The sequence below is a fragment of the Carcharhinus amblyrhynchos genome, chromosome 3, assembly GCF_965287045.1.
Source record: "Carcharhinus amblyrhynchos chromosome 3, sCarAmb.v2.hapA, whole genome shotgun sequence".
Classification (NCBI taxonomy): domain Eukaryota; kingdom Metazoa; phylum Chordata; class Chondrichthyes; order Carcharhiniformes; family Carcharhinidae; genus Carcharhinus; species Carcharhinus amblyrhynchos.
The window spans coordinates 78,231,555-78,257,893 of NC_137326.1; the positions used below are offsets into that span (position 1 = coordinate 78,231,555).

Genomic DNA, 26,339 nt, shown 5'->3' on the forward strand with positions numbered 1-26,339 from the left:
ACTGAAAGAGAAAGAAGAGAATCTGTACTGGCTTGCTTTCTCTCAGTTGATGCATATTATACAGCGTACCACTTCAAAAAACAGCTCACCACCGAATGGACAGATGATTAACCAGTGTATATGCAAACTTAACATTGAAATGCTCAATAGTTTTTGTGTGTTTGCAGACGTTGGACAAATTGTTTGTTTGTCACATCGGAGGTGTTAGTAAGACTTGGCTTTGTCGTGAACATGGTAAAGATAAGGTACTACTCCTTAGAAGTTCTATTGATAGATGGTTCCTTAGCCAGTGACTTCTGGTACTCAGGATAAATGTCATGATGTGGATGTGCCGGCGTTGGATTGGGGTAAACACAGTAAAAAGTAAAAAGTAAAAACCTGGTGTTGTCAGACTTTTTACTCAGGATAAAAGCAATTAGTTAAGTCTTCAAATACTGCTGTGTTGTTGTTTGGGTGGAGGCAGCTAATAAAGACTACATGTTAATTAGATGAGCGCTCTTTGTAGCCCTGGGCGCTGTAGATTGGAATGATCACTTGATGCAACAGGCTACACTACTTACAGGGAGTGTTCCTGTTGAAACATCAATTTTTAGATTCATCTTTTTTCAGTGATTAAGGAAAGTGACAGAAAAGGGTGACTTTTAACATCCTAATGGCCAAATTATGTGTCACTTGGCCTCTTGGGCTTGGGAGAAGCTGCCCAAGATTCTATCAATTATTCTGACCTTCATGATGATGGATAATAGTTTGCGAATTGCAGTAGTCAATAGAATAGAAAGAAAGGAAATTCAGCTATCAGCATTTGCAAATCAATTTATTTGTTCTTTATCCAAACTGCATGGAAGTGTCAGGTTACAAACCTAACCTCTAGTGCCAGATTTGATACTGCAGTACCCAGGAGAGCTGCTCAATTCTATCAATACAATTCCGATCACAATAGGAATTAAGGAGGGAGCAGTTTAAGGATAGGTGATAATTGGATAACCTTGCTTCCTGCTGTAACCTTAAATTCTTGCCTCTTCCTGTGACTGGAATTTGTGTCAATGTTAATGCATCAAAATTATTCAACAGAAAACATCAAATTAACGTATTAAGTCCTCATCTGCAGCTATCGCCAGCAGTAATTTTTAGATGAGAATATTAACTACTGTCTGCTGTGAAACTACCTGTGGTTGATAAAGCTATTTTACTGGGGGCTAATCTTCTACATAAAGTTAAATGGTAGTCCTGAGACCTGCTGCTCAGTGTTGCAATGTGTAACACAGTGCTTCTGTTTTTCTCTTGTGCTCCTGTTCTGTTCATTCACAATAATTGGTGACTGCTCAGAGAATTCAAAATCTCAGTACTCTGATAAAGTCTCATGTATCCATGATAAGTAGCCAGGAACCCTAGTATACATACCATATTTTCCTTCTCTGGCACAGCCCTCACCCCAGCTAATTACACCAATCAAATACCATGTTCGTCGATACAAAACAGCATAGGGTCCTCCACTATCCCCCCGACAGGAATCCATTGCAACATCTTCATACCCAGCGCAGAACATATTATCTGTAACTGACAAATTTGTTGATTTGATGCAAGTCTCCTGTTCGACGTATGGAAGTCGGACCCGTCTCAAGAATCGGGATGACCTGCCTCTTTCGTAGGTCTGGCCCCAGCCACTCACCATCCCCACCTTCCCATGTTGCAGTAGGAGCTGGCCCAGGTTATAGTTGGGCAGACAAATTGGAGCAATGGAAACACTAAAATTTACAGACTGATTCAAATACAGAAGGGCAATGTCGTTGTCATACATTTCTGGATTGTACCGAGGATGGATCAGAAACTTCTTCACTAAAACCTTCTCTTCCCAGATCTCCGTTCGAAGTTTGTCAAATTCACCTGGTGGAGTAAGAGCAGTTTCAGAAGCTGCTTTTATGGTTTAATTTATGTAATTATGATCTAGAAAGTGCTACCTGAATGGGTGGTAAATACAGATTCAATTATCACTTTCAAAAAGGAAAAATAAAAAATTGTAGGCATATGAAAAAAGAGCAGGGGAGTCAGATTAATTGTACAGTTGTTTCAAAGAACCTATACAAGAAGAATGGTGTCCTTTTGTACTGTAATATTCTTTGATATAATCTGAAATAGTCTTTAAAATATACACTATTAGGTGACATCTAGTCAAAACAATGAGTTAGCAGCTGAAGCTGAGAATTTTCCATACCTATTCTGTGTCGGGTTAGCTGAAAGTATGATGTGAAGAATGAGAGAAGAAGTAATTGGCATGGAAATAATCACAACAGAGAAAACAAAGAGAACTGTCAAAGGAAGCAAGCTGTGGTAAACAAATTGAGGTGGTGGTGGGGGAGATAATGAGGAGAGGTGGGAGTGAATGAAAGAGGCGTACAACAATGAAGAAAAGAAGGACACATGACTAGAGACAGGAGCGAAGGAGAGGTACATGATGGAGAGGTACACGATGGAGCAGCAGAGTTCAAGGAACAGAAACAGGTGTGTAAGGATGAGACAGCTGAGAGACTGAAGACACAACCATAGGACAGATGTCAGAGGTAAGTCCTTTACTCAGAGCGTAGTAAGGGCGTGGAATGCCCTACTTGCAACAGTCGTGGACTCACCAAAACTGAAGGCATTTAAATGGTCATTGGATAAACATATGGATGATATTGGAAAAGCGTAAGTTACATGAGCTTTAGATTGGCTTCACAGGTCGGTGCAACATCGAGGGCTGAAGGGCCTGTACTGCACTGTAATGTTCTATAAAAACTAGGCCATTCAACCGATCGAGTCCGTTCCGCCATTCAATGAGATCATGACTAATCTGATAATCTTCAACTCTACTTTCCTGTCTTATCTCCGTTCACCTGACAAAGAGTTTAACCTCGAAAGTTTGTGAGTTTACTATCAAATAAACCTGTTGGACTTAAACCTGGTGTTGTCAGACTTCGTACTATGTTTACCTCCATAACCCTTGATTCCCTGACCGATTAAAAATTTGTCTATCGCAGCCTGGAACATACTTAACATCCTAGCCTCTACAGTCCTCTGTGGTAAAAAAATTCCAGGGATTCACTACCCTAAGAGGAGGAATTCTACCTCATCTCTTTCTTAAATAGTTGACACCTTACTCTGAGATGATGCCACTCTCCCACAAGAGGAAACAACCTCTCAACATTTACCCTGTCAAGCCCTCTAAGAATCCTGTATGTTACAATAAGGCCACCTCTCATTTTCTAAACTCCAATGAGCTCAGGCCCAACCACTCCTCATAAGAAAATCCCTCCGTGCCCAGGATCAACTTAACGAACCTTCTCTGGACTGCCTCCAGTGCCAGCATATATTTCCTTAGACAAGGAGGCCAAAACTGTTTACGGTATTCCAGATGTGGTCTAACTTGTGCCTTGCACAGTTTTAGCAAAACTTGCCTATTTTCATATTCCATCTCCTTTTGCTTGCACTATGACTTACTGAGCTTGAATATTAGCATTTTGTGATTTACGTATGAGGACCCCCAAATCCCCCTATGCTGCTGCTTTCAGCAAGTTTTCAAGATTTAAATTGTATTCAGCTCCTTTATTTTTCCCATCAAAGTGCATAACTTCACATTTTCCTACACTTTCCTACATTATATTGCATTTGCTAAATGGAAGGATGACAGAGATAAATGCAGGAGAGATTAAGAAAGAGACAAGAGAAAACATCAAAGTGAAGAAAAAATAGTGGAGCGGAATGAGTGACTGAGAAAAAGATGTGGACAGAGAGAAATGTAATGCAGAGTAAGTGACATAAAGGATAAGGCAGGTATGAAGGAAGATAAAGAGAAACAGGAGCTGCAAAAGAGCCAAGAAAGGGAGAGGAATGGAGAAGGAAAAGTCAAATGAAAGTGAAAGATAAATGGAAGAGACCACAGGAGAAAGGACAAGTTGAGCTGAAACATCAAAGTTGTGATTGCCGGGGGAGTGACAAGTTCAAGGGGCAGGGGAGAAGGTAAAAGATAAGTGAAAAAGTGATAAGTGCAGTGGAAGTGAGATAGGAGTGTGGAAGGAAAATAATAACTGAAATTAAAGGCTGAAATTGCAGATTGGTATAACTAAGAAGGACCATATATGTGCTCTTACCTGCTGTAACAGAGTGTGGCAACATTGTATCAAAGCAGTGAGCTGCAGTCACTACCCACCGACTGTTAATCAAAGTCCCACCACAGAAGCCATAATCATCCCTATTATTTATCAACACCTAAAAACAGCAAAAATGGAGTCAATAACATACCTCAGTACTGTGTGTAAAATAAAACTAGTTCATGTTTGGTCTTTTTACAGCTTAAGAAGGTTAAGGATAGAGAGCGGTGGATAGAGGAGAGCTGGTGGATGTGGTCTTTCTAGATTTTCAGAAGGCGTTTGACAAGGTACCTCACAAGAGGTTATTGCAGAAGGTTGAGGGACATGGAGTTGGGGGTAGGGTGTTAGCGTGGATAGAGGACTGGTTGTCAAATAGGAGGCAGAGAGTGGGGGTCAACGGGTGCTATTCGGATTGGCAGATGGTGACTAGTGGAGTGCCCCAGGGGTCGGTGCTGGGGCCTCAGCTTTTTACCATTTATATAGATGATCTGGAGGAGGGAACCGAGTGTAGGGTGTCGAAATTTGCTGATGACACCAAGATTGGGGGAACGGCAAATTGTGCGGAGGGTGTGGAGAGTCTGCAGAAGGATCTAGATAGGCTGGGCGAATGGGCCAGGAAATGGCAAATGGAATTTAATGTTGGCAAGAGTGAGGTGGTCCACTTTGGTAGGAAGAATGGTAGGAAGGACTATTACTTACGGGGCGAAAAACTGCAGCAGGCGACGGTGCAGAGGGACCTCGGGGTCCTTGTGCATGAGTTGCAAAAACCCAGCTTGCAGGTGCAGCAGGTGGTCAGGAAGGCGAATGGGATGCTGGCCTTCATAGCAAGGGGGATTGAATATAAAAGTAGGGAGGTCTTGCTGCAGCTGTATAGGGCATTGGTGAGGCCGCAGCTGGAGTACTGTGTGCAGTTTTGGGCGCCGCACCTGCGCAAAGATATTTTGGCCTTGGAGGGAGTGCAGAGGAGGTTTACTAGGCTGATACCGGAGTTGAGGGGGTTGAGCTATGAGGAGAGGCTGAATAAACTGGGCTTGTACTCGTTAGAGTTTAGAAGAATGAGGGGAGATCTCATTGAGACGTATAAGATGATGAATGGGATGGACAGGATAGAGGTGAAGAGACTCTTCCCGCTCAAAAAAGACAGTAGGACTAGGGGGCACAGCCTCAAGATAAAAGGGGGGCGGTTTAGAATGGATTTGAGGAGGAACTTCTTCACTCAAAGGGTGGTGAATCTCTGGAATTCTCTGCCCGTTGAAGTGGTGGAGGCTGCCTCGCTAAATATTTTTTAGAAGCGGGTTGATGGGTTTTTGATAAGAGAGGGGATTAAGGGTTATGGGGAGAAAGCGGGAAAGTGGAACTGAGCAGTGACAGATCAGCCATGATCTTATTGAATGGCGGGGCAGGCTCGAAGGGCTAGATGGCCTACTCCTGCTCCTATTTCTTATGTTCTTATGTAGGATGAAATGGTAGATTTAAAGTTCTGAAGAGTTCATTCAGAGTAAGGAGTGATTGGTTGTATCAACCGCGCAACAATATGGTTAACAGGAGAGCCCCAATTTAAGATTGAAGAAGAATTAAAGGAGAGATTGAGAAAAAAGTTATATCCACAGATGTTAATTAAAATATGAAATTCTCTGCTACAAACCATTGTTGAAAGAATACATTAGTATTATTTGAAAAATAATTCCATAATTTCTTTTAAGAAGGAGAAAACTTAAAGTGAGCATATGCATGGGTTTAGATCAGGTGACTTATACAGAGAAAATCATCAGCTGAGAATTAATGGTATCATTTCTGGGCTGGGCCTTTGTGCGCCTGCGAATTTAATCAAAAGCTGAGTCCTTTCCAAAAGTGAAGTGAATTGGTGCTGCTAATCAAATCTTTATTACTGCTGCAAGTGTACTATTTTTGCCAGGCTCCCAGCTTTTCAAGTTCTGTTTTGCACAGAGAAGGCACATTTGAGGGAGGGAAGGGGAGGGTGAAGTGATGCTGGATGGTGGAGGCAAATCAGGTGCAACATCTGCACAAGTGGCTGCAGTAAAAGGGCCAGTTAGTCATTTGGTTGGTGAACCAACTACAAATTGTTTCTTTGGGAATAGAATCCCCAAACTTTCAGAGTTGAAGGGTTTTGATGTCTGAAATTAGGCAACCCAAAAATAACATCTTGGAATGGAAGGTAAATATATTGAAGTGCAGTTGCGAAGAGTACCACATTGCGCGCCATCTGAGGCCAGAGGAACAATGGAAGAAACTTAACAACCCCACTAGATTAGTCAAAGCCAGGAAGTTAGTCATAACTTGAACTAAAATAAAATGTAAATTATAGTTTTCATTTCCTTCATCCTTGGGTTATACACCAGAAGGAAAAGGTGTGTTGATCAGGAAGCTGCTCATACCAGGTCTATTTGTTGCTGATTGCTCAAATGTATTCCCTCTACTCACAAAGAATCGTGTGACTATATCACCTCAAATTATTTGGAAAGTGCACTGATCATAAGACTCATTGCATTGTTTCTGTTAAAGGTCCTTGAGTTTCAAAGCAGCAACCATCAAGTACTACTGAAATGGCTGTTCCTCATCACACTTTGTCCTGCTCATAATAGAAATAAGGTAGCATACTGCAAGGAAAGGATACAGTCAACTGCTGAATGTGTAATCATTAGGGAGTTCGGCGTGGAATGTTCAAGGACTGGAGTATGATATTCAGGAAATTGCATGCATGATATTCAAAGAATTGAACATCCAATACTCATTAAACTTAGTATTTGCTGTTCAGGGAAATAAGTATGCAAAACTCAGCACTATATAGGTGATATTCAGGGAGCTGAAGATGAGATACTCAGCAAACTGAGAGCATTTGGGAGGACAAAGTGTGTGAGTGAATGAGAAATAGCATGAGAAGAATAAAAGCACAAGGATATTACAATGATCTCCAAGTTGGGACCATTACTTCTAAATCTTTAATTCCCTCATTTTTTTTTCCAAAAATATACTTTATTCATAAAAATCTCAAGTAATCTATTACAATGTACAGGGCTTCGAGTAGCAAAACAATGCGGAATGAAAACATTTTTGCTGATCTGTCCAAAACTACAGTGACTACATTTCAGTACTTAACATTTCAGTACTTAAAAAACTATGTCCATGTCTCAATATTTACATATTTGTCCTAATTACAATGATTACATTTCAATACTTAAAAAACTATATACACGCCTCAAAAGATTACTGTGTGCCGTTAGTGCTCAGATTGGCACACAGTTACGCAGGTCGAGGGTATTCTGCAGTTCCTGGGCCCTCGGTCTGCCTCCGTTAAAAGGCCTTACAGCGTGGCCTTTCCCCATTGTGCCTTTGCGGCGGCTGCCCCAAGCTTCAGCCCGTCCCTCAGCACGTAGTCCTGGACCTTGGAATGTGCCAGTCTGCAACACTCGGTCGAGAACAGTTCTTTCAGCTGGAAGATCAGCAAGTTTCGTGCGGACCAAAGTGCGTCCTTCACCGGGTTGATGACCTTCCAGCAGCAGTTGATATTTGTCTCGGTGTGCGTTCCCGGAAACAGCCCGTAGAGCACAGAGTCCTGCGTCACCGAGCTGCTCGGGACGAACCTCGACAAATACCACTGCATCTCGCTCCAGACCTTCTTTGCAAAGGCACATTCCAGAAGGAGGTGTGCGACCGTCTCGTCAGCTCCACAGCCGCTTCGAGGGCAGCGTGCGGTGATGTTGAGACCTCGAGCGTGCATAAAGGATCTGACGGGGAGTGCCCTTCTCACCACCAGCCAAGCCAGATCTTGGTGCTTGTTTGTCAGTTCTGGTGATGAGGCGTTCTGCCAGATGACACTGACAGTCTGCTCAGGGAACCATCCGACAGGATCCGCCTTCTCCTTTTCTCTCAGGGCCCCAAGGACGTTACGCGCTGACCACTGCTTAATCGCCTTGTGGTCAAAGGTGTGTTTGCAGAAAAATTTCTCCACGAAGGACAGGTGCTGCGGTTCGGTCCAACTACTCGGAGCGTTCCGCGGCAGTGTGGCCAGACCCATCCTTCGCAACACTCGGGACAGGTAGAACCTCAAAAAGTAGTGGCACTTGCTGTTGGTGTACCGACGATCTACGCACAGCTTGATGCAGCCGCTCACAAAGGTAGCCATCAGGATGAGGGCGGCGTTGGGAACGTCTTTCCCTCCGTTCTCTGGAGATTTGTGCATTGCCTCCCTCCGGACGCGATCCATCTTTGATCTCCAGATAAACTTGAAGATGGCCTGCGTCACTGCTGCAGCGCAGGATTTGGGGATAGGCCACACCTGCGCCACGTACAACAACACGGACAGCAACTCGCACCGGATCACCAGGTTTTTCCCTGTGATGGAGAGCGAGCGTTGCTCCCACAAGCCCAGTTTCTGCCTGGCTTTCGCGATGCGCTCCTCCCAGTTTTTGATGCATGCCCCTGCCGCTCCGAACCATATCCCCAGCACCTTCAGGTACTCTGCCCTGACGGTGAAGGGGACAAAGGATTTGTCGGCCCAGTTCCCAAAGAACATGGCCTCGCTCTTTCCCTGGTTGACTTTGGCTCCTGAGGCCAGCTCGAACTGCTCGCAGACCTGGAGGAGCCTACGGACAGACGAGGGGTCCGAGCAGAAGACAGCCACGTCATCCATGTACAGGGAGGCTTTGACCTGCGTGCCTCCGCTGCCTGGGATTGTCCCCCTTTGATGCCTGGGTCGCTTCTGAGGGCCTGGGCAAAGGGTTCAATGCAACACACAAAAAGGACGGAGGAGAGAGGGCAGCCCTGCCTGACTCCAGACCTGATTTGGAAGCTATCTGTTTCCCACCCGTTGACTGAGACTGCGCTACTGATGTCTGTGTAGAGCAGCCGGATCCAATTGCGTATTCCCTCCCCAAAACCCATTTTGGAGAGCACATCCATCATGTAGTTGTGCGATATTCTGTCAAACGCCTTCTCCTGGTCGAGGCTGATGAGGCACGTATCCACCTGCCTGTCCTGCACATAGGCAATCGTATCCCTGAGTAGCGCCAGGCTGTCAGAGATCTTCCTGCCGGGTACAGCACAGGTTTGATCAGGATGGATCACTGACCCCAGAGCAGACTTGACCCGGTTGGCGATGACCTTGGCCAGAATTTTGTAATCCACGTTCAATAGTGAAATGGGTCGCCAATTCCGAATTTCTTCCCTCTCCCCCTTCTGCTTGTAGATGAGGGTAATGATGCCTTTCCTCATGGATTCTGACATCCTGCCCTCCAGAAGCATACTCTCGTATACTTCCAGGAGGTCCGGGCCCGTCAAGTCCCACAACGCCGAGTAAAACTCCGCCGGTAAGCCGTCGCTTCCGGGAGTTTTACCCTTCTGTAAGGACTCGACGGCCTTGGTCAGCTCGTCCAGAGATACCGGTCTCTCCAGGCTGTCCCGCTCACCGTCGTCTAAGACCTGCGTGATAGACGACAGGAAAGACTGGGAGGCCGTGCTGTCTGTCGGCTTCAGGTCATACAGTCCGGCATAGAAGGATTTGCAGATCCTCAGAATGTCAGACTGCGATGACCCCACTGAGCCGTCCTCTTCCTTCAGGCTGCTGATCACAGAGGTTTCTCTGTGCACCTTCTGGAAGAAGAAGCGCGAGCACTTTTCGTCCTGCTCCACGGAGCGGACCCTGGACCGGAAGATGACCTTGGCGGCCTCCGAGGCAAAGAGCGAGGCTTGCTGGCTCTTCACCTCCTGGAGCTCCTCCCTGACATCGACCCCCATCGACTGCAGTTGGAGCAGTTCCTGCATGCTTTTCTGGAGTCGGGACATGTCCCCCCGTCTCTCCCTGGCCTTCTGAACCCCTTTGCGAATGAAGAACCTTTTGATGTTGCCTTTGATGGTTTCCCACCAGAGCGATGGAGACTCAAAGAAGGGTTTGACGGTCCTCCAACCGTGGTAAACCCTCCTGAGTTCCTCGAGGTTCTCTGGGGTCAACAGTTCTACATTCAGCTTCCAGGACCCCCTGCCCACTTTCTGGTTTGCCTCCAGCTGACAGTCGGCCAGCAGGAGGCAGTGGTCAGAAAAGAACACCGGCCTGACGTCGGTGGGCCTGACCGTGAGCGCGCGGGACACAAACATAAAGTCGATCCTGGAGCGAACCGACCCGTCGGGCCGCGACCACGTGTACCTGCGCTGCCCTCCGTCTGCTGGGTTGCTGAAGACGTCGAGCAGCTTGGCATCTTTGACCGTCTCCAGCAGGGCTCTGGACGTAGCGTCCAGTTTGTTTTCAGCCCTGCTGGATCGGTCGGCCTTGTCTAGGATACAATTGTCCCCACCCAGAATGACCGGCCTGGAGGTGGTGAGCAGCTGTGGCAGCTGCTCAAAAACCGCCAGCTGCTCGGTTCTGGCGGCAGGGGCATACACATTAATCAACCTGAGAGGGCAGTTTTTGTACGTGACGTCTGCTACGAGAACGCGTCCCCCCACCACCTCCCTAACTTCGGAGATGGTGAAGCCACCTCCCCGCAGCAGGATGCCGAGGCCCGAGGAACGGCAGTCGTTCCCACCTGACCAGATGGACGGTCCGTGGGACCACACACTCGACCAACACCTGTAGCTGCTGAGGTGAGGGATCCCACACTCCTGCAGGAACAGCAGGTCGGCTTTGACGTTGGCCAGGTAGGATAATGTGGACGCACATCTCAACCCGTCCTTGACACTGCGTACGTTTACCGAGGCAAACTTAAAAGGCATTTTTAAAGTACAAAAAGATTTGGCAGTTCTTACATGTCCGTCAGTCAGCATGCACCCGGTTCCTCATTCCTGTGGCGCTGACGAAGTTCTCCAGGGCGGCAGGGCTGATGTATCCATCCGAACCTGCCTCAGATCCTCGTCGGCGACTGGGTGACATCGTCGGAGTCATGTGGCCGTCGGCTTGCGTCGGGGTTGCTGGCCGGTCTTCGTACCGGACGGTGTCAGCGTCCTTGTTCCTGCTCTGCGGAGTCGGGATCGCCGCGGACGCAGTGTTGCCTCCATCGTCTGGATGGTCTGCTGTTGCTGCGATGGCGTTGGTTCTCCCCGTCACCTGTGGATCCTTCGTCGCTTTTGAAAAGAGCCTCTTGCGGTTCTGTCGTCGTCTGGCAGCTTTTCTCTCATCATCTGAGGAGACGTCACCGTTGAGGGGTCTCGCTGCCACGGATTTCCTTTTCCGTATCTTTCTCCTGGATTTGACGTTCAGCCAGGGGCTTTCGAGCTCCGAGCTCTCCTGTTCCATGGCTTCGGCGCCCTCTGCTGGTGGTGCTGACGATGCGTCCTCCTGCTGCACTGGGGGGTCCACTCGTCCTTCCGAAGCCTTTTCTGGGCCTGCCTCTGGACCGGTCGTCTGTCCCTCTGAGGTGGCACGGGCGCTTGCCTTCTTCACTCCGCCTCCGGTGATCTGGGCGTAAGTGACCTTTCGCTTGGGGCAGGCTCTGTAGACGTGGCCAGCCTCCCCACACAGGTTGCAACATTTGCTGTCGCTGCAGTCCTTTGTCGCGTGCCCTTCCTTCAAGCAGTTTCTGCAGAAGGTGGTGCTGCAGCTCGCGGCAAAATGGCCGGTTTTGCCGCAGATTCGGCACACTCGAGGCTGTCCCGCGTAGTACAGGAAGCCTCGATTCCCCCCGATGGCAAAATTGGAGGGCGGGTGCAGGAGGCCTCCGTTGGGGTCAGTCCTGAGAGTTACTCTCACCTGTCTCTTACAGGTCCAGATTCCGTACTTGTCCATCACATCCGCGCTCTCACCCTTCACCTCCACGTACCTGGAGAGGAACGTCAGCACATCAGCCGCAGGGACGTAGGGGTTATACATTTGGAACGTGATAACCCGGTTCCTCTGGGACGGCACGGTGAACAGGGGCTCCGCCGTCAGGATGGAGAGGGGCCCCTCTTTGCCTTTCTCCTTGAGGGCTGTCAGGAACTTGAGGCATCCTGACAGGCTCCTGAAGCTGACGTCCACGTAGGGCTGGTTGTTGTATTCAGCCACACCGTAGACGTCTGCTGCCTGGAATCCGCAGCACTCAAACAGTACCTTCTTCACGACGAAGTCTCGGCCCACGGGCGAGTCTCCTCCCGAAGCCTTCACCCGGATGGTGTTGGGCAGTCCTTGGCCTGCAGCTTTCGATGTAGCTGCAGCCATAGCTCGGTGACACTGAGTCGTACTGTACCGGCGTTAGGTCCAAGCCAGAGGCTTGAAACCAGCTTTAAGGTCCACCAATAGCAGCAGAGCTCAAGTGTTGTAGACGGTCTTCTCCCGATCGTCTGACGCCTGCTTCCACAACGCCCATCGAGATCCGATAGCTCTTTGCGAAATCCGAGCCTCAGGCTAAGAACGCTTGTAGACAGTGAGAACGGCTCCCAGTCCGAGGCCAGTCAGTTTGTATGCAGTACACCCGAGCAACTGACCCAATCCTGAAGGGGTGGACGCTCAACCAGCTTAGTTGGCACCGTTAGGTTTCCACCGGCGGCAAACCCCTTCGAGGAGACACCTCTAAACTGATAAGAACAGATACTACACTTGATCTTAGCCAAAAGGCCGAGAAGCTGATAAGAACAGATACTACACTTGATCTTAGCCATATGCTTTCAGTACAGCTATTGAAGGATTTCTCCTCACATGATATATCACAGCAAATGCTGAGGGCCCTGCTCTAGAATATACTTCTCATTTGTTATTGGCTCTCATTGCAAGCACAGTTGAAGTGTTGTCATGGTGAAGTACAGTGAAACACAGATATCATGTTTATCAACAACATGTCCCGATGTTGTGCAGATACCTGACTTTAAGCAGATAGGGTACAAGTTGTGAATAAAAAACAATTTCAGGCAAAAGCTAATCATACTGTTGTGGGTTGTCTACGAATTTCTTCTGAAGTGGAGTTCTAGGATGTGCCTCAGGATCTGATGAGAAACTATGTGGTGATGTTGATGCTTTAAATTTCCATTTGCGTAGAAGGTGACAACTACCATGACTAGTAATTGTGCATTAAGGCCCTCAAGTTTCACGGCGAGAGACTAGTGCATAGATCAATCCATTTAAAATAAGGTGGAGAATACACTTATGAAAGGTTTTGTGTATGTGAAGAAACATTTTCTGTGTATTTGGGCAATGATACACTGATGACTAAAGTTAGCTTCTGTCACTTTCAGTATCTTGATGTCATGTGAGAGAAATACTTGAAAAACATGTATTTCTATAGAATCTTTCACAACCTCAGGACATCCCAAAGTCAACTTTTACTCTTGAAGTGTAGTTCCTATTGTGATATCCAAAGTGCTAGTGCAATCGCTGTTCATTGGTGCACAAGCCCTGCCCCTGACAGAGAATCTAATCAGAAAAGGGCTGGGTTTAGCAAATCTCCAGATGGGTGCCATGTAGGGAAACAGAATAGGAAAATGAGGCAGAAAGGATGAGGTAATCCTCCCACTTCTGTCTCATTCAGTAAGCATTACTAGTTTTAGCTTGTATTTCATATGTTAGCACTTAGGGAATACATGATCCTTGAACATGCATTCAAGGTGGCATAGTGGCACGGTGGTTAGCACTGCTGCCTTATAGCAGCAGGGGCCCTTGTTCAATGTCTGCCTTGGATGGCTGTGTGGAGTTTGCATGTTCTCCCGTGTCTGCGTGGGTTTCCTTTGGGTGCTCCGGTTTCCTCCCACAGTCTGAAGATGTGCTGCTTAGGTGAATTGGCCATGCTAAATTGTCCCTTAGTGACCCAAGATGTGTACATCGAAGGATTAGTGGAATAAATCCGTGGGATTAGGGGGATAGGACCTGGGTGGGATGCTCTGTCGGAAAGTCAGTGCACATTTGATGGGCCAAATGGCCTCCTTCTGTACTGTAGGGATTTTAAGAATGCTATTCACAGGAAAGTCAGCCCTTTGTTCTTAATAGAAACTGCATCTCCACAAAATTTAACAAGACTTTACATATCCAAACTCCCATCTCCACCAATAGATACACAAATATGGCTCACAGAATATCTGAAGTGAATGAGTTGATACCAATTTAGAACTTTTATCTCACCTGCCAAGGACAAAAACCTCGTCTGCAAATGCTTCCACCAACAACGCGCCCCAGAGTTTCAACTTCTGTATAATTTAACTTTGTTAAGTATTCAGAGTCAGTGTCTGTTTCATTGAGGGAAAGTTCCTCTTCCAATGAGCGAGTTTTTAATCCATATAGAGGTAACGTCCCACATGGATATGTAACTGGAATTGAACACAGAAGACAAACAAATCAGATGGAAAAAGAGGGATGCAGCAAGAAACAAGATTTACAGCACGGAAACAGGCCCTTTGGCCCAACCTGTCCACGCAGCCCTTTTCTAAATCTCTAAGCTAGACCCAATTGCCCGCACTTGGCACATATGCCAGTTTTGCCCAATGCCAGTTGTCTCGCTGCAATCAATGTTTCTAGGTTCCAAAAGGCTCAAATGCTTTCATGTTCCATGCAGCATCTGATTATATTTTGTGATTTTTACAGAGCTGTTGGTTGCTGGTTACACCAAGGTTCAAGCAGGTTGCCCTGGTCAGTAATCATACCGCTGCATTGAAGGTGGTAGGTAGCTTGTCAATCCAGTCATTTCTGCACAAGTTCCTTTCTTTCCCCACATATCCCTAAAAGTGTGATAATTCACAGCAAATGCCAGGAAACATTGGGAGCTGCGCCATTAGCTGTAATCAGTGAACAGCGATGTGGGGTGGGGATTGTACTTTGGAAGCAGTACAAGTCCCAACTTGTCTCCAATTTAGGGGTTATTTGGTGTTAGAACATTTATCCAAAGTTCAAATCAAAGGCTTGATGCTGTCAAACTACAAAGTTTGCCCCATGTTTGCCGTACCTAAAAAAAGCCAGGCATTATGCCTTAATGATTATAATCCAGTGGCTCTGACATCCATCATTATGAAGTGCTTCAAAGGATTAGTCATAGCACGAATCAATTCCAGCTTCCTGGATTGCCTGGATCCATTACAGTTTGCCTACCACCATTACAGGTCCACAGCAGATGCCATCCCCCGGCTCTGCACTCAACCCTGGAACACCTAGATAACAAAGGCACCTATGTCAGACTCCTATTTATTGACTACAACTCAGTCTTCAACAAAATTATTCTGACAAAACTCATCTCCAAACTCCATGGCCTGGGCTGCGCCTCCCTCTGCATCTGGATCCTGAACTTCCTAACTCACAGACCACAATCAGTAAGGATAGGCCAAATTCCCCATCAACTCGATTTTCCAGTTTGCTGCTGACACCACCGTAGTGGACGGATCTCAAACAATGAAGAGACAGAGTACAGGAGTGACAATCTGGTGAACTGGTGTGACAACAATAAAGGAAGTGTAGTGGTGAACATGCTCCTGTCTACATCAATAGGGACAAAATAGAAATGGGTGAGAGCTTCAAGTTTTTAGATGTCCAGATCACCGACCATTTGTCCTGGTCCCTCATGCCGACACTGTAGTTAAGAAAGCCCACTAATGCCTTTACTTTCTCAGAAGACTAAGAAAATTTGGCATGTCAGCTACGACTCTCACCAACTTTTACAAACGCAACATAGAAAGCATTCTTTCTGGTTGTATCACAGCTTGGTATGGATCTTGTTCTGCCCAAGACCGTAAGAAACTATAAAGCCCAATCCATCACACAAACCAGCTTCCCCTCCATTGACTCTGTCTACATTTCCGGCTGCCTCAGAAAAGCAGCCAGCATAATTAAGGATCCTATGCACCCTGGACATATTCTCTTCCACCTTCTTCCATCTGGAAAAAGGTGCAAAAGTTTGAGGTCACATACCAATTGACTCAAGAACAGCTTCTTCCCTGCTGCCACCTGATTTTTGAATGGACCTACCTTGCATTAAGTTGATCTTTCGCTACACTCTAACAATGACTGTAACACTACATTATGCACACTCTCCTTTCCTTCTGTATGAACGGTATGTTTTTTCCTGTATAGTGCGCAAGAAACAATAAGTTTCATGGTATATTAGTACAAATGACAATGATAAATCAAATCATGCTCCTCGAGTTTGTACAATTCTGAACAGGATGCATCTTGTGGCCAAAATCAATATTTAATGAAATGTGAGTTAGTGACAAGTGAAGTCAGTACCATTTTTAACACAGTTCTTCTGGTCTTCATCCAGTTGATAACCATCTGCACAGCTGCATTTTGCCCTTTGTGTTGCAGTGTTAAAGTTGCAGTACTGCTGACAGTAGCCATTCTTATATTTACAATCCAGATTCTCTGAATTAAAGAATAATACATAAACACAGGAAAAATATCTGCTTATAATCAGGTTTACACAGTGACTCATCAGTCAGTGAAGCCTGTGTGAATGTAACGGCAGTGGCAGCACAAATATGAGTGGCATGGTGGCACATTGTTTAGTGTCTCACAGTGCTAGGGACCCGAGTTCAATTTTGGCCTTCCTGTAACTGTGTGGAGTTTGCACATTCCCCCCAGGTCTGTGTGGGTTTCCTCCCATACTCGTAAGATGTGTGGGTTGGGCTGATTGGCCATGATAAATTAGTGTAAGAAGGATGAGCATGGTAAATAGGTGGGATTACATAGGTAGGACCTGAGTGGGATTGTTGTCAGGTTCAATGGGCCGAATGAGGACTTTTGGGGGTAAGGAATTCTTTTCTCTCAGACGATCATTAGTCTGTGAAAGTCTCTTCAACTGAAAGCAGTGGAAGTTGTGTCATTTATTCAAGGGAGAGTTAGATAGATTTTTAATAGGCAAGGGGTATGGAGGGCAGACAACAAGGTGGAATTGAAACCACAACCAGATCAGTCATGATCTTACCAAATGGCAGATCAGGGTTGAGGGGCTGAATGGCCTACTCCTGCTCCTAAGTCCTACTGTCCTGGAGGTGCTACTGTTTATTTTTGACCAATTTTGGTTGTAGTGCAACCCACTAACGATCAGAGGATCTGGCAGTTGCGGTGAGAGAGTAATTAAAGATTGTTAATGTTGTGTCATACTGCTCCAGCTCACCCTTCAGGTCTCACAACCTAAGAGGGCATTGATGACCATGGATTTCCATTGGATAGGTCCATGATTGTGCTTGGCAGTGGTTTGCTGTTGCATTCTGCAGTATGGCTGACCAGGAAAGTCTGCCACAAGGCAGATTGGAAGGATTTACAGGCTGAAAATCAACCTGTTTGGCTATTTATGTGGCCAGCTCCTGTGGCCATCAAATCCTGGAGTGGGACTTGAACCAAGAGCTTCCGGCTAGAGGTAGGGATACTGCCCACTCTGCCACAAGATCTCTGTGGTACAGCTCACTGTCTCTTTTGAGGATGATGTGTGGAGGGAGGTGTATAACATGATAAGATCAGCAAAGAGCAGCAACTGAAACAAAAATGCAAACACACTCGCAGGTCCACAGACACAAACACAGACACAAACACACATGAGCCACTGGGCTAGTAATCCAGAGACCCAGGTAATACTCTGGGGGCCCAGGTTCAAAATACAACACAACAGTTGGTGAACTTTGAATTCAGTAAAAACCTGGAACTAAAAGTCAAATGATGATCTTGACCATTGTCGATTGTTGTAAAAATTCACGTGGTTCACTAAAGTCTCTTATTGTGATTGAAATCTGCTGTTCTTATCTGGTCTGTCTTACACGTAACTTCCAATCCACAGCAATATGATTGACTCTAAAAGCCCTTTGAAACAACCCAGCAAGGCACTCAGTTGTAACCAATCACTGGAAAGTCAAGAAGGAATGAAACCGGATGGATCACCTGGCATTGACCTAATCACCAAAAATGGCAAACTCAGCTCTGTCGACCTTCCAATGTACTCCTTACTAACATCTGGGAGTTTGTGCCAAAATTGAGAGAGTTCTTCCACAGATAGTCAAGGAATAGTCTGACATTGTTTCCAGGCACAGTGATAGAAGGGGTCATCGACAATGCTATCAGGCGTCCCTTGCTTTGCAACAACCTGGTCACTGATGCCCAGTTTGGGTTCCACCAGGGTCACTCAGCTCCTGATCTCATTACAGTCTTGGTCCAATCATAGACAAAAGAGCTGAATTGAGGTGAGTGTGACTACCCTTGATATAAGGCAGCATTTGACCCACTGTGACATCAAGGAGCATGAGCAAAACTGGAGTCACTGAGAAACAGGGAAATGTCTATGCTGGTAGGAGTCATATGTAACACAAAGGAAGATAATTGCGGTTGTTGGAGATCAATCATCTCAGTTCCAGGATATCACTTCAGGAGTTCTTCAGGGTAGTGTCCTCGGCCAACCATCTTCAGCTGCTTCATCAATAACCTTCCTTTCATCATAGGGTCAGAAGTGGGTGTGTTCACTGATGGCTACACAATGTTCAGCATAATTTGTGACTCCTCAGATACTGAAACGATTCATGCCCAAATGCAACAAGGCCTAGACAAAATCTGCATTTGTGCTGACAGTGGCAAATAAAATTTGAGCCACAGAAGTGCCAGGTGATGACAATGTCCAACCACCATCTAACCACCATCACCATCACCCATTGACAATCAATGGAATTACCATCACTGAAACTGCATTGTCAACAGCCTAAGGGTTACCATTGACCAGAAACTGAACTCGACCAGCCATATAAATACTCTGGGTATAAGAGAGGTCAAAGGCTAGGAATCCTGCAGCGAGTAACTCACTTCTTGACTTCCTAAAGCCTGTCCATGATGTACAAGGCACAAGTCAGCAGTGTAACGGAATGCTCTCCACTTGCCTGGATGAATGCAGCCTCACCAAAGCTCAAGAAGTTTCTCGCCATCCAAGACAAAGCAGTCCGCTTGATTGGTCCCGCTTGTACAAACATTCACTCCCTCAACCACTAATGCACAGAGGCAGCTGTGTACACCATCAACAAGATGCACTGCAGGAACTCACCAAGGCTTTTTTGACAGCACATTCCAAACTCGTAACCCCTACCATCTAGAAGGACAAAGGCATGGAAATACCATCAGGTGCTAATGGTTCCAAGTGAGGAGTTTGTGGCTTGCAGGGAAGGGTCTCCCCCAATCACCCATCATCCTGACTGAGAAATATATCACCATTCCTTCACTGTTGCGGGATCAAAATCCTGGAGCTCCCTCCCTAACAGCAGTGTGTGCACCTAAAGCACTTGAAGTGCAGCAGTTCAAGAAGAATGCTTGCTATCACTTTGTCAAGGGCAACTAGGGATGGTCAATAAATACTGGTCAAGTCAGCAACACCCACATCCCAGGAATGAATAAAAAAATGCACATACACATTCACACAGGCACACTCTTGTGCACAACACCACATATACACAAAGCTTAATGATCCACGTTGTTGAGAGGGTAGGTTGATATATATTATCAGAAGCAGCAACAAACCTATTTCACAGTACTCTCCTTTCCATAGGGGAGGGCAAAGGCAGATGTAACTGTGGCCCACAACCTTACACAAACCGCCATTGAGGCATAGCGATGATTCACAAGGATTCAGATCTGTGAGAGGGAGATAGAGAAAAGCATTCAATGAAACACTCGAAGAATTTAATAACAGGTGGCAGAGTATAAGTAAATGGTAGACTCTGAGGACTCTGAAAAATGGACTTTAGCTTGAACTGAACTAAAGAAAGATCTAATGATTTGGTCAGCATTCAGTAACTTCCTCCCACATCTGCCAAAATGTTTGTTCGCTCCTTCAAGCAAAAGTATTGTTTTTGTCTCTTGAATTATTAATTTGCATTTTAGTGCTAAAAATAGCATGTAACTGAAGTCATACCAAGTATTATTCTGCTAACAAACCATCCATTCAGACCATATAGATTGAATGGGGAAGGTGCTGAAAGGTCCAAGCGTCTGGGACAAATAAAGTGAGTTGCTGAAAGCATTAATTGTTTAATTAAGCTAGGGCCGACATCTTCATGGTTAATTATCTTTGCTATTGTGAATTCTTGCTTAGTCATTCCACATTGAAGAATCACTGGTTGAACTAATACATTTGAGAGAGATATGGTCATTAGCTATCTTTCATTATTACAGAACTGCCCAGGTGACTTTATGCAACTTTTGCAGAAATAGAAGAATCCTTCTCCTGTCTCTCCTGGGATGGTGGCTATGATCAGCACCCAGGAGATATTTTACAAGGGGTTAGGCACAATGATTGGCTGTAGCTTGCTGGTCAGAGGTATCCTAGATGGAGGAATATCACCACAAGTGATTATGATAGCACTTACTCTTGTATGAGAACCAGAACTCCAACTGTTAAAAGAAAAGAAATTTGTTAAAATGTTTGCAATTTACTCATCAAAATCATAATGTTGTGTTGATGGACCTTTGAACTGTGAACTACACTGGCAAAGGCTCCAGACACATGGTAAATAAAAATTGGCCAGCTACTTCCAATTTACTAATTTGACTAAGACTAGTTTTAGCACCATTAGCTGAACATTCAATCACCAAATTGCTGTACAATATAAAATAAATAGTCTTCATGAGGCTGCACATTCCTTTCTGGCATCCATTTGAAAACACAATGTGTTGAGCTGAAACAGAAACAAACTACACGTTCCTCTGTTCAACGCAGGGAGATCCTGGGGAAAGGCTGGATGGTACAGAGGAAACTGACTCTTACACAGAGTTCAAAACAAACCAATCAATAGCATTGATAGTGGGAGTGGTATTGGGATTTTTTGCTTGGATGGGGACAGGCATTGGAAGCATGAACGAGACAGGGAGAAAGAACTGGGAACGGAACTTGGACCGGAGACAGGAAATGGAGTTTTAAATGATGTCAAGTGCTGGATATTGGATGCAGAATCTTGACTTCACAATGGAACATATAAAAAAGCAGAGGGAAGCTAGTAGCATAGGGGCAATATCACTGAGCTAGTAAACCAGTGGCCCAAGCCTTTGGGTCAGTGGTTCAAATCCCACCATGATAGCTGGCAGAATTTAAATTCAATTAAGTAAAAATCTAGCATGGAAAGTTAACCTTGAAACTATCATCAATTATTGTAATGATCACTTTGGATCACTAGAGTCCTTTAGGAAGGGAAACTATCATCCTTACCTGGTCAGGCCTACATATAGCAATGTGGTTGACTCTTAAACACCCTCTGAGATGGCCTGCAAGCCAATTAGATCAAGGGTAATTAGGAATGGGCAATTAATGCTGGCCTTGTCAATGATATGCACATCCCAAGAAAAAATAAATATTAAAAATATCTATTTATCAGGCGAAAAATTCTTACAGTTCTCTCGTGGTTTTTATAGATTTCTTCCGCTTCTTCAAATGAGCAGGATTCCTCATAGCACTCTCGCTCCAGAGATCCTGGTTTCACCTCTTCCCAGAACCAGTTTGCACGTTTCTGAATTCTCAGCACTCTGTTTGCTTTATTCTTCTGGCAAAACACTGTAAAAATGTCACGGCAATGAGATGCTAGGGTTCGGGAATAAACCACAATTGCTAGCTCAGGCTGCTCTAGCTAAACCCTTTATTAATAAAGGTCAAGTGCATGTATTAGTCCTGAAGCGGTATTAGTCCTGGCGTTGGACCCTGAGCTTTGGGTTAAATTGAGGCACTTGGTTAATTTCAAGTTCTGCTGTGAGGTAGGAAATTTTGCTAGCCTGCAAATTCACATAACTTCTTCAGTTTCCAGATTCATTCCAATTTGCTTACTGATGCATCCACCCAATCACTTCCACCCTCATTTCCTTGTGCCTACATGTCAGCCTGTGATGAAGTGTGCAGTTTCCTGGACTTTTATCCTGTCACTGTGCTCAAGGTAAACTATTATGTTTGGTCTTCACAGGGTCAGCAACTAAAGGCAGAAGTAAGTAGCCACTGTGGACAGTTCCCTCAGTGGGAGACAGCACATTTCAGCCATTTCATGTTGTGGTGTGCCTGATTTTAGTGGATTGGACGATTGAAATTGCAACGCTAAAGCCCTGGATACTATGCACTGAGAATTGGGATTGGACGTCAGAGGCCTGTAAATGTCCAGGCCTGAAGCATCAAGAGACAAAAAAAGGCCATTTCATTTTCAGGCTTGTTTTCAACTTGCTGTCCCTGGTCCAAGTCCCACCACCAGGTTCATGAGGCAGTGATACACTTGGGTGTCCCTGGGCTGCACACACTGGAGATTGAAGGTGAACAAACAAAAACCTTCTCTCCGCCACTGCTTTTGTATAAGTACAAAGGCTTTCCTCTTTGCAATCCCAGCTAGGCCCCTGAGAGTAGTCCTGAGGTGGTGAAATTGGACTGTCAAAGAAGCATTTGATGTGGAAAAATTGAGAGAAAGATTAGATTGATGTTTGAGATGATGGATGTTTTATGAGAGTAATTTATTTTTGGGGTGAGCTCTGTATATACTTCTGAATCTCTTGGTGCCCTTTGTACTTTAACATGAAACAATCCATTGTAGGCTTCTCATGTTAGTCCATAAGTGTCCATTCAAAAAACCTTACGAAAACCTGAGGAACATGATTAATGTTTAATGGTAAAATCAATTTGTGATATCATAGAACTCTACAGTGCAGAAAGAGACCCTTCAGCCCATCGAGCCTACACCAACCACAATCCCACCCAGGCCCTACCCCCATATCCCTACATATTTTACCCACTAATCCCTCTAACCTATGCATTGCAGGACACTAAGGGGAAATTTTAGCATGGCCAATCAACCCAACCCGCACATCCTTGGACTGTGGGAGGGAACCAGAGCACCTGAGGAAACCCACACAGACACGAGGAGAATATGCAAACTCCACACAGACAGTGACCCGAGCTAGGAATCGAACCCAGGTCCCTGGAGCTGTGAAGCAGCAGTGCTAACCATTGTGCCGCCGTGCTGCCTACCTGTTAAGAATTTTCAAATCTCTCTTAATAACACTGAAACTTCTTGTAAATCTGTTAAATGCCTCTTTATGCATTAATTTCTGAACACATCATTAATAGACCGACAGTTCAAAGTAAGGTCAGTATGATCTCAACACCTACCTGAACTCTTTACATTACCCGTACAGCTCGTCAGCATCAGTAACATCAAACACCAATAGCATCCCACCATCTTCAGGGACTGATAACCAGGCTAGCCTGTCTGAACAATCAAAGATATAGTTAGACACCATAGCCTGACATTCAATGAAACCAGTTACAACATTCCATTTCCCTAACTCTGCTGTCAGGTTTTTGCTTAGCAGCAGCAGTTGCAAGAATTTTAAAAAGGCCTAAAATGTAAAAATCTGTCCAGCAACAGGAACAGCCAGCGTTTCCAGATCAGACAAGCCTCTGAAAGTGATCAGGGTACTCCAAAGATATAACAGATCTAAGGATGATCAGGTGTGAATTGCTCGAGTAGTAGAAACAGATTACTTAGATTGGCGTGGGGGAGATGGTGGATAAGGCAGGTTGTCCACTGCCACTCTGCCTAAGTTCAGTGAGGGGGAGGGGTGTCCTCTGCCAGTCTGCCTGAGATCAGTAGGAGGGGAGGAGGGGTCTGTTGCCACTCTGCCAGAGATCAGTGGGGGGAAGCAAGGGTCCGGTGCCACTCTGCCTGAGCTCAGTGAGGGCGAGGGGGGAGCAGGGCCTGTGATCAATCTGGGTGGCGGAGGGGGTGGAGGGATAAGGGAGTCTGTAATATTGTGGGAGTGGGGCAATGTCTGTGAGGGCCGGGGGAGGCATTATCCAGCCCGGGAGAGATGTGGCAGGGAGCAGCATTCTATCATTTCTTTCTGCACATGCGCAGCTGGAGGTGCCAATCGGAGCTGCAGGATTTCGGGCGTGTTAAGCCCAACTCATGGGCTTCTGCAGCTTGTGATGAAGCTCACGGGCTTCTGATTCAGAATTGCTGATATTTTTTCAGACCGACTGCATATGGGGGTGCCTGAGAATGGGTCTAAAAGTCAGGTCTGAAACATTCCCAGTTTCAAGCCCGCCCAGCACTTAGAATCAGAATGGTAAAATAAGGCCCGATGAGTCCAGGGAGCATAGATATATTTTGAAACAAAGGATAATTTCAACACAAATGGTGGATGTGTTTAGTTATTCCTATATTTAAGTGTCTTAAAGTATTGTAGTCCTTTTTGTGTGATTTTCTTTTCTTTTAAGTTAATAAATATTTTTAATAATTGTTAATGCAACAACTGGACTGGTTCTTTACCGATGTTACCTGACTCCTCACAACATTCCAAACAAAAGCTATACACCCCCACAAACTGGTGCTTCAAGTTGGGACATCCTCGCAGGTAACATCTGCGTAGTCTGTGACGCCACCTACTGTAACACTCCTGCAGTTCCATAGTTGGAAATGGTATATTTTATTTGTTTCAACTCTTGAGGTCAAATATTTCAATCTTATTTGTTTAAAACTCATTGGATACAAAACCTGCACATTATCTATATAAAGTCACATAGGTGTAGTGCCTGCTGAATCTGAAAAGCTACAGTGACTTGCAGACAAGACAGCCTGGTAGAGATGACTGACCACAACTCATAGAATCCCTACAGTGCAGAAGGAGGCCATTCGGCCCACTGAATCTGCACCAACTCTCCGACAAGACATCTTACTCAGGCCCTAACCCTGTAATCCCACACATTTACCTAGTTATCTACCTAATCTGTACATCTTTGATCACTAAGGGGAAATTTAACATGGCCAATGCACCTAACCCACACATCTTTGGACAGTGGGAAGAAACTGGAGCATCCAAAAGAAACCCATGCAGATATGGGGAGAATATGCAAACTCTAGACAGACTCCTGAAATCGAACCCAGGTCCCTGGCGCTGTGAGACAGCAGTGCTAACCACTGTGCTACCACGCCATCCAAACTCTGTAAATATTTGCCATAAAGAGGCCATACTCCCAGATGAAGAAGCTGACATGAAAACTCTAATGAAGTTCACTAAAATAAGTGTGTCTCACAGTCGTCTCATAACAGTTTGCTGCAATCACATGCCTCAAGACTCACTTAAAGGTTCTGTCTTATACCAACATCACATTCAAAAGATGCTCTGTTATTGATAGACTCCTCTTTTTTCTCTGTAACACTGGCATAATGCAATCCATATTTATGAATGATATGTTTTTCAGCTTCCTACTAACAGTAAGTCTTGCACATGGTAGGCAAATCCATTGATCCATTTCCCATTATCCACTTGCATGCTGCTTGTCCTGACACCCTGGATTTGGAAAACACAGACCTCAGGAATTAGTCAATGTAACATCGATCACTTGAGGATTGCAGGCCAAGGAAGTCCAGAGTAGCAGAGAGCATTTGCAGACAAGGAAAATGCACCAGCTCTCAAGTTGACATGATGGGATGAACTTGAGGGCATTTAGAATCGGAAATAAAACTTGGTCTTGCCAGGGATGCTAACACCTTATAAATGAATCCATTGAAGAGAGACCAGGTTGTGTGCCTGCTTCTGCTCTGAGCTTTTATAACCGTTTTTCATTTTCCATCTCTAAGTGCGAGGGGAAACACCAAATTAATGTCCATGCTATCAATTGAATGCTGTTGCCTATTTAAGGCAAACTCTTTTTTCAAGATTGAAAAGAATATCCTAATTCTAAAAGAACATCAAAAACTTTAATCTTAAGAGAGCGAGCAAACAGAGTGGCAATACAAAGGAAGAAAATAACTGCCCCTTAATCCAGTCTAGCACAAGATCTGAGAGTAAAACTTTAAAACCTATACTTGATTGCTGTATATTGACAGAATTATACTTAGCTGCAAGGGCAAATGATTGGCCTTATGACATAGGTTCACTGTATTAGAATCTGCAGAAAAGCAAATACCGTCCCCAAAAGCCAGGTGAACGTGAGGCTTCTGTCATGAATTTGCACAAGCTTCCTGTACTTTCATAGCGACTCACGAGAAAGCTCAAGGCGAATGAAAGTTTGATGGAGAGGGACGACAGAATGCTGCTGTGCAGAGGGATCTGGTTATCCTTGTGCACAAATCACAAAAAAGTTAATATGCAGTTACAACAAGTAATTCAGAAGGAAAATGTCTTTATTGCAAAGGGGTTGGAGTATAAGAGCAAAGAAATCTTGCTACAATTGTACAAAGCATTAGTGAGGCTACACTTGGTGCACTATGAACAGTTTTGATCTTATTTAAGTCGAGACATACTTGCTTTGGAGGCAGTTCAGAGAAGGTTCACTACATTGATTCTCGAGTTGAAAGAGTTGTCTCACAAGGAAAGTT

At 45.3% G+C, this 26,339-nt stretch overlaps 1 protein-coding gene and 1 pseudogene across 1 annotated transcript in view; both read right to left on the reverse strand.

Annotated features, from left to right (window-relative positions):
- Positions 1-1,176: 1,176 nt before the first annotated feature.
- The window catches only part of LOC145341211 (coagulation factor X-like), a 77,984-nt gene continuing 52,821 nt past the window's right edge, over positions 1,177-26,339 (reverse strand). The window contains exons 10-15 of the mRNA XM_080186133.1: positions 21,378-21,565; positions 20,361-20,385; positions 16,252-16,386; positions 14,161-14,345; positions 4,125-4,242; positions 1,177-1,884 (exon numbers count right to left, since the gene is read on the reverse strand). Of these exons, the coding sequence (XP_080042259.1) occupies positions 1,340-1,884; positions 4,125-4,242; positions 14,161-14,345; positions 16,252-16,386; positions 20,361-20,385; positions 21,378-21,565 (1,196 nt within the window). The 3' untranslated portion in view covers positions 1,177-1,339. The remainder of the gene's footprint in view (positions 1,885-4,124; positions 4,243-14,160; positions 14,346-16,251; positions 16,387-20,360; positions 20,386-21,377; positions 21,566-26,339) is intronic.
- LOC145341666 (U2 spliceosomal RNA) lies at positions 12,546-12,678 on the reverse strand (annotated as a pseudogene).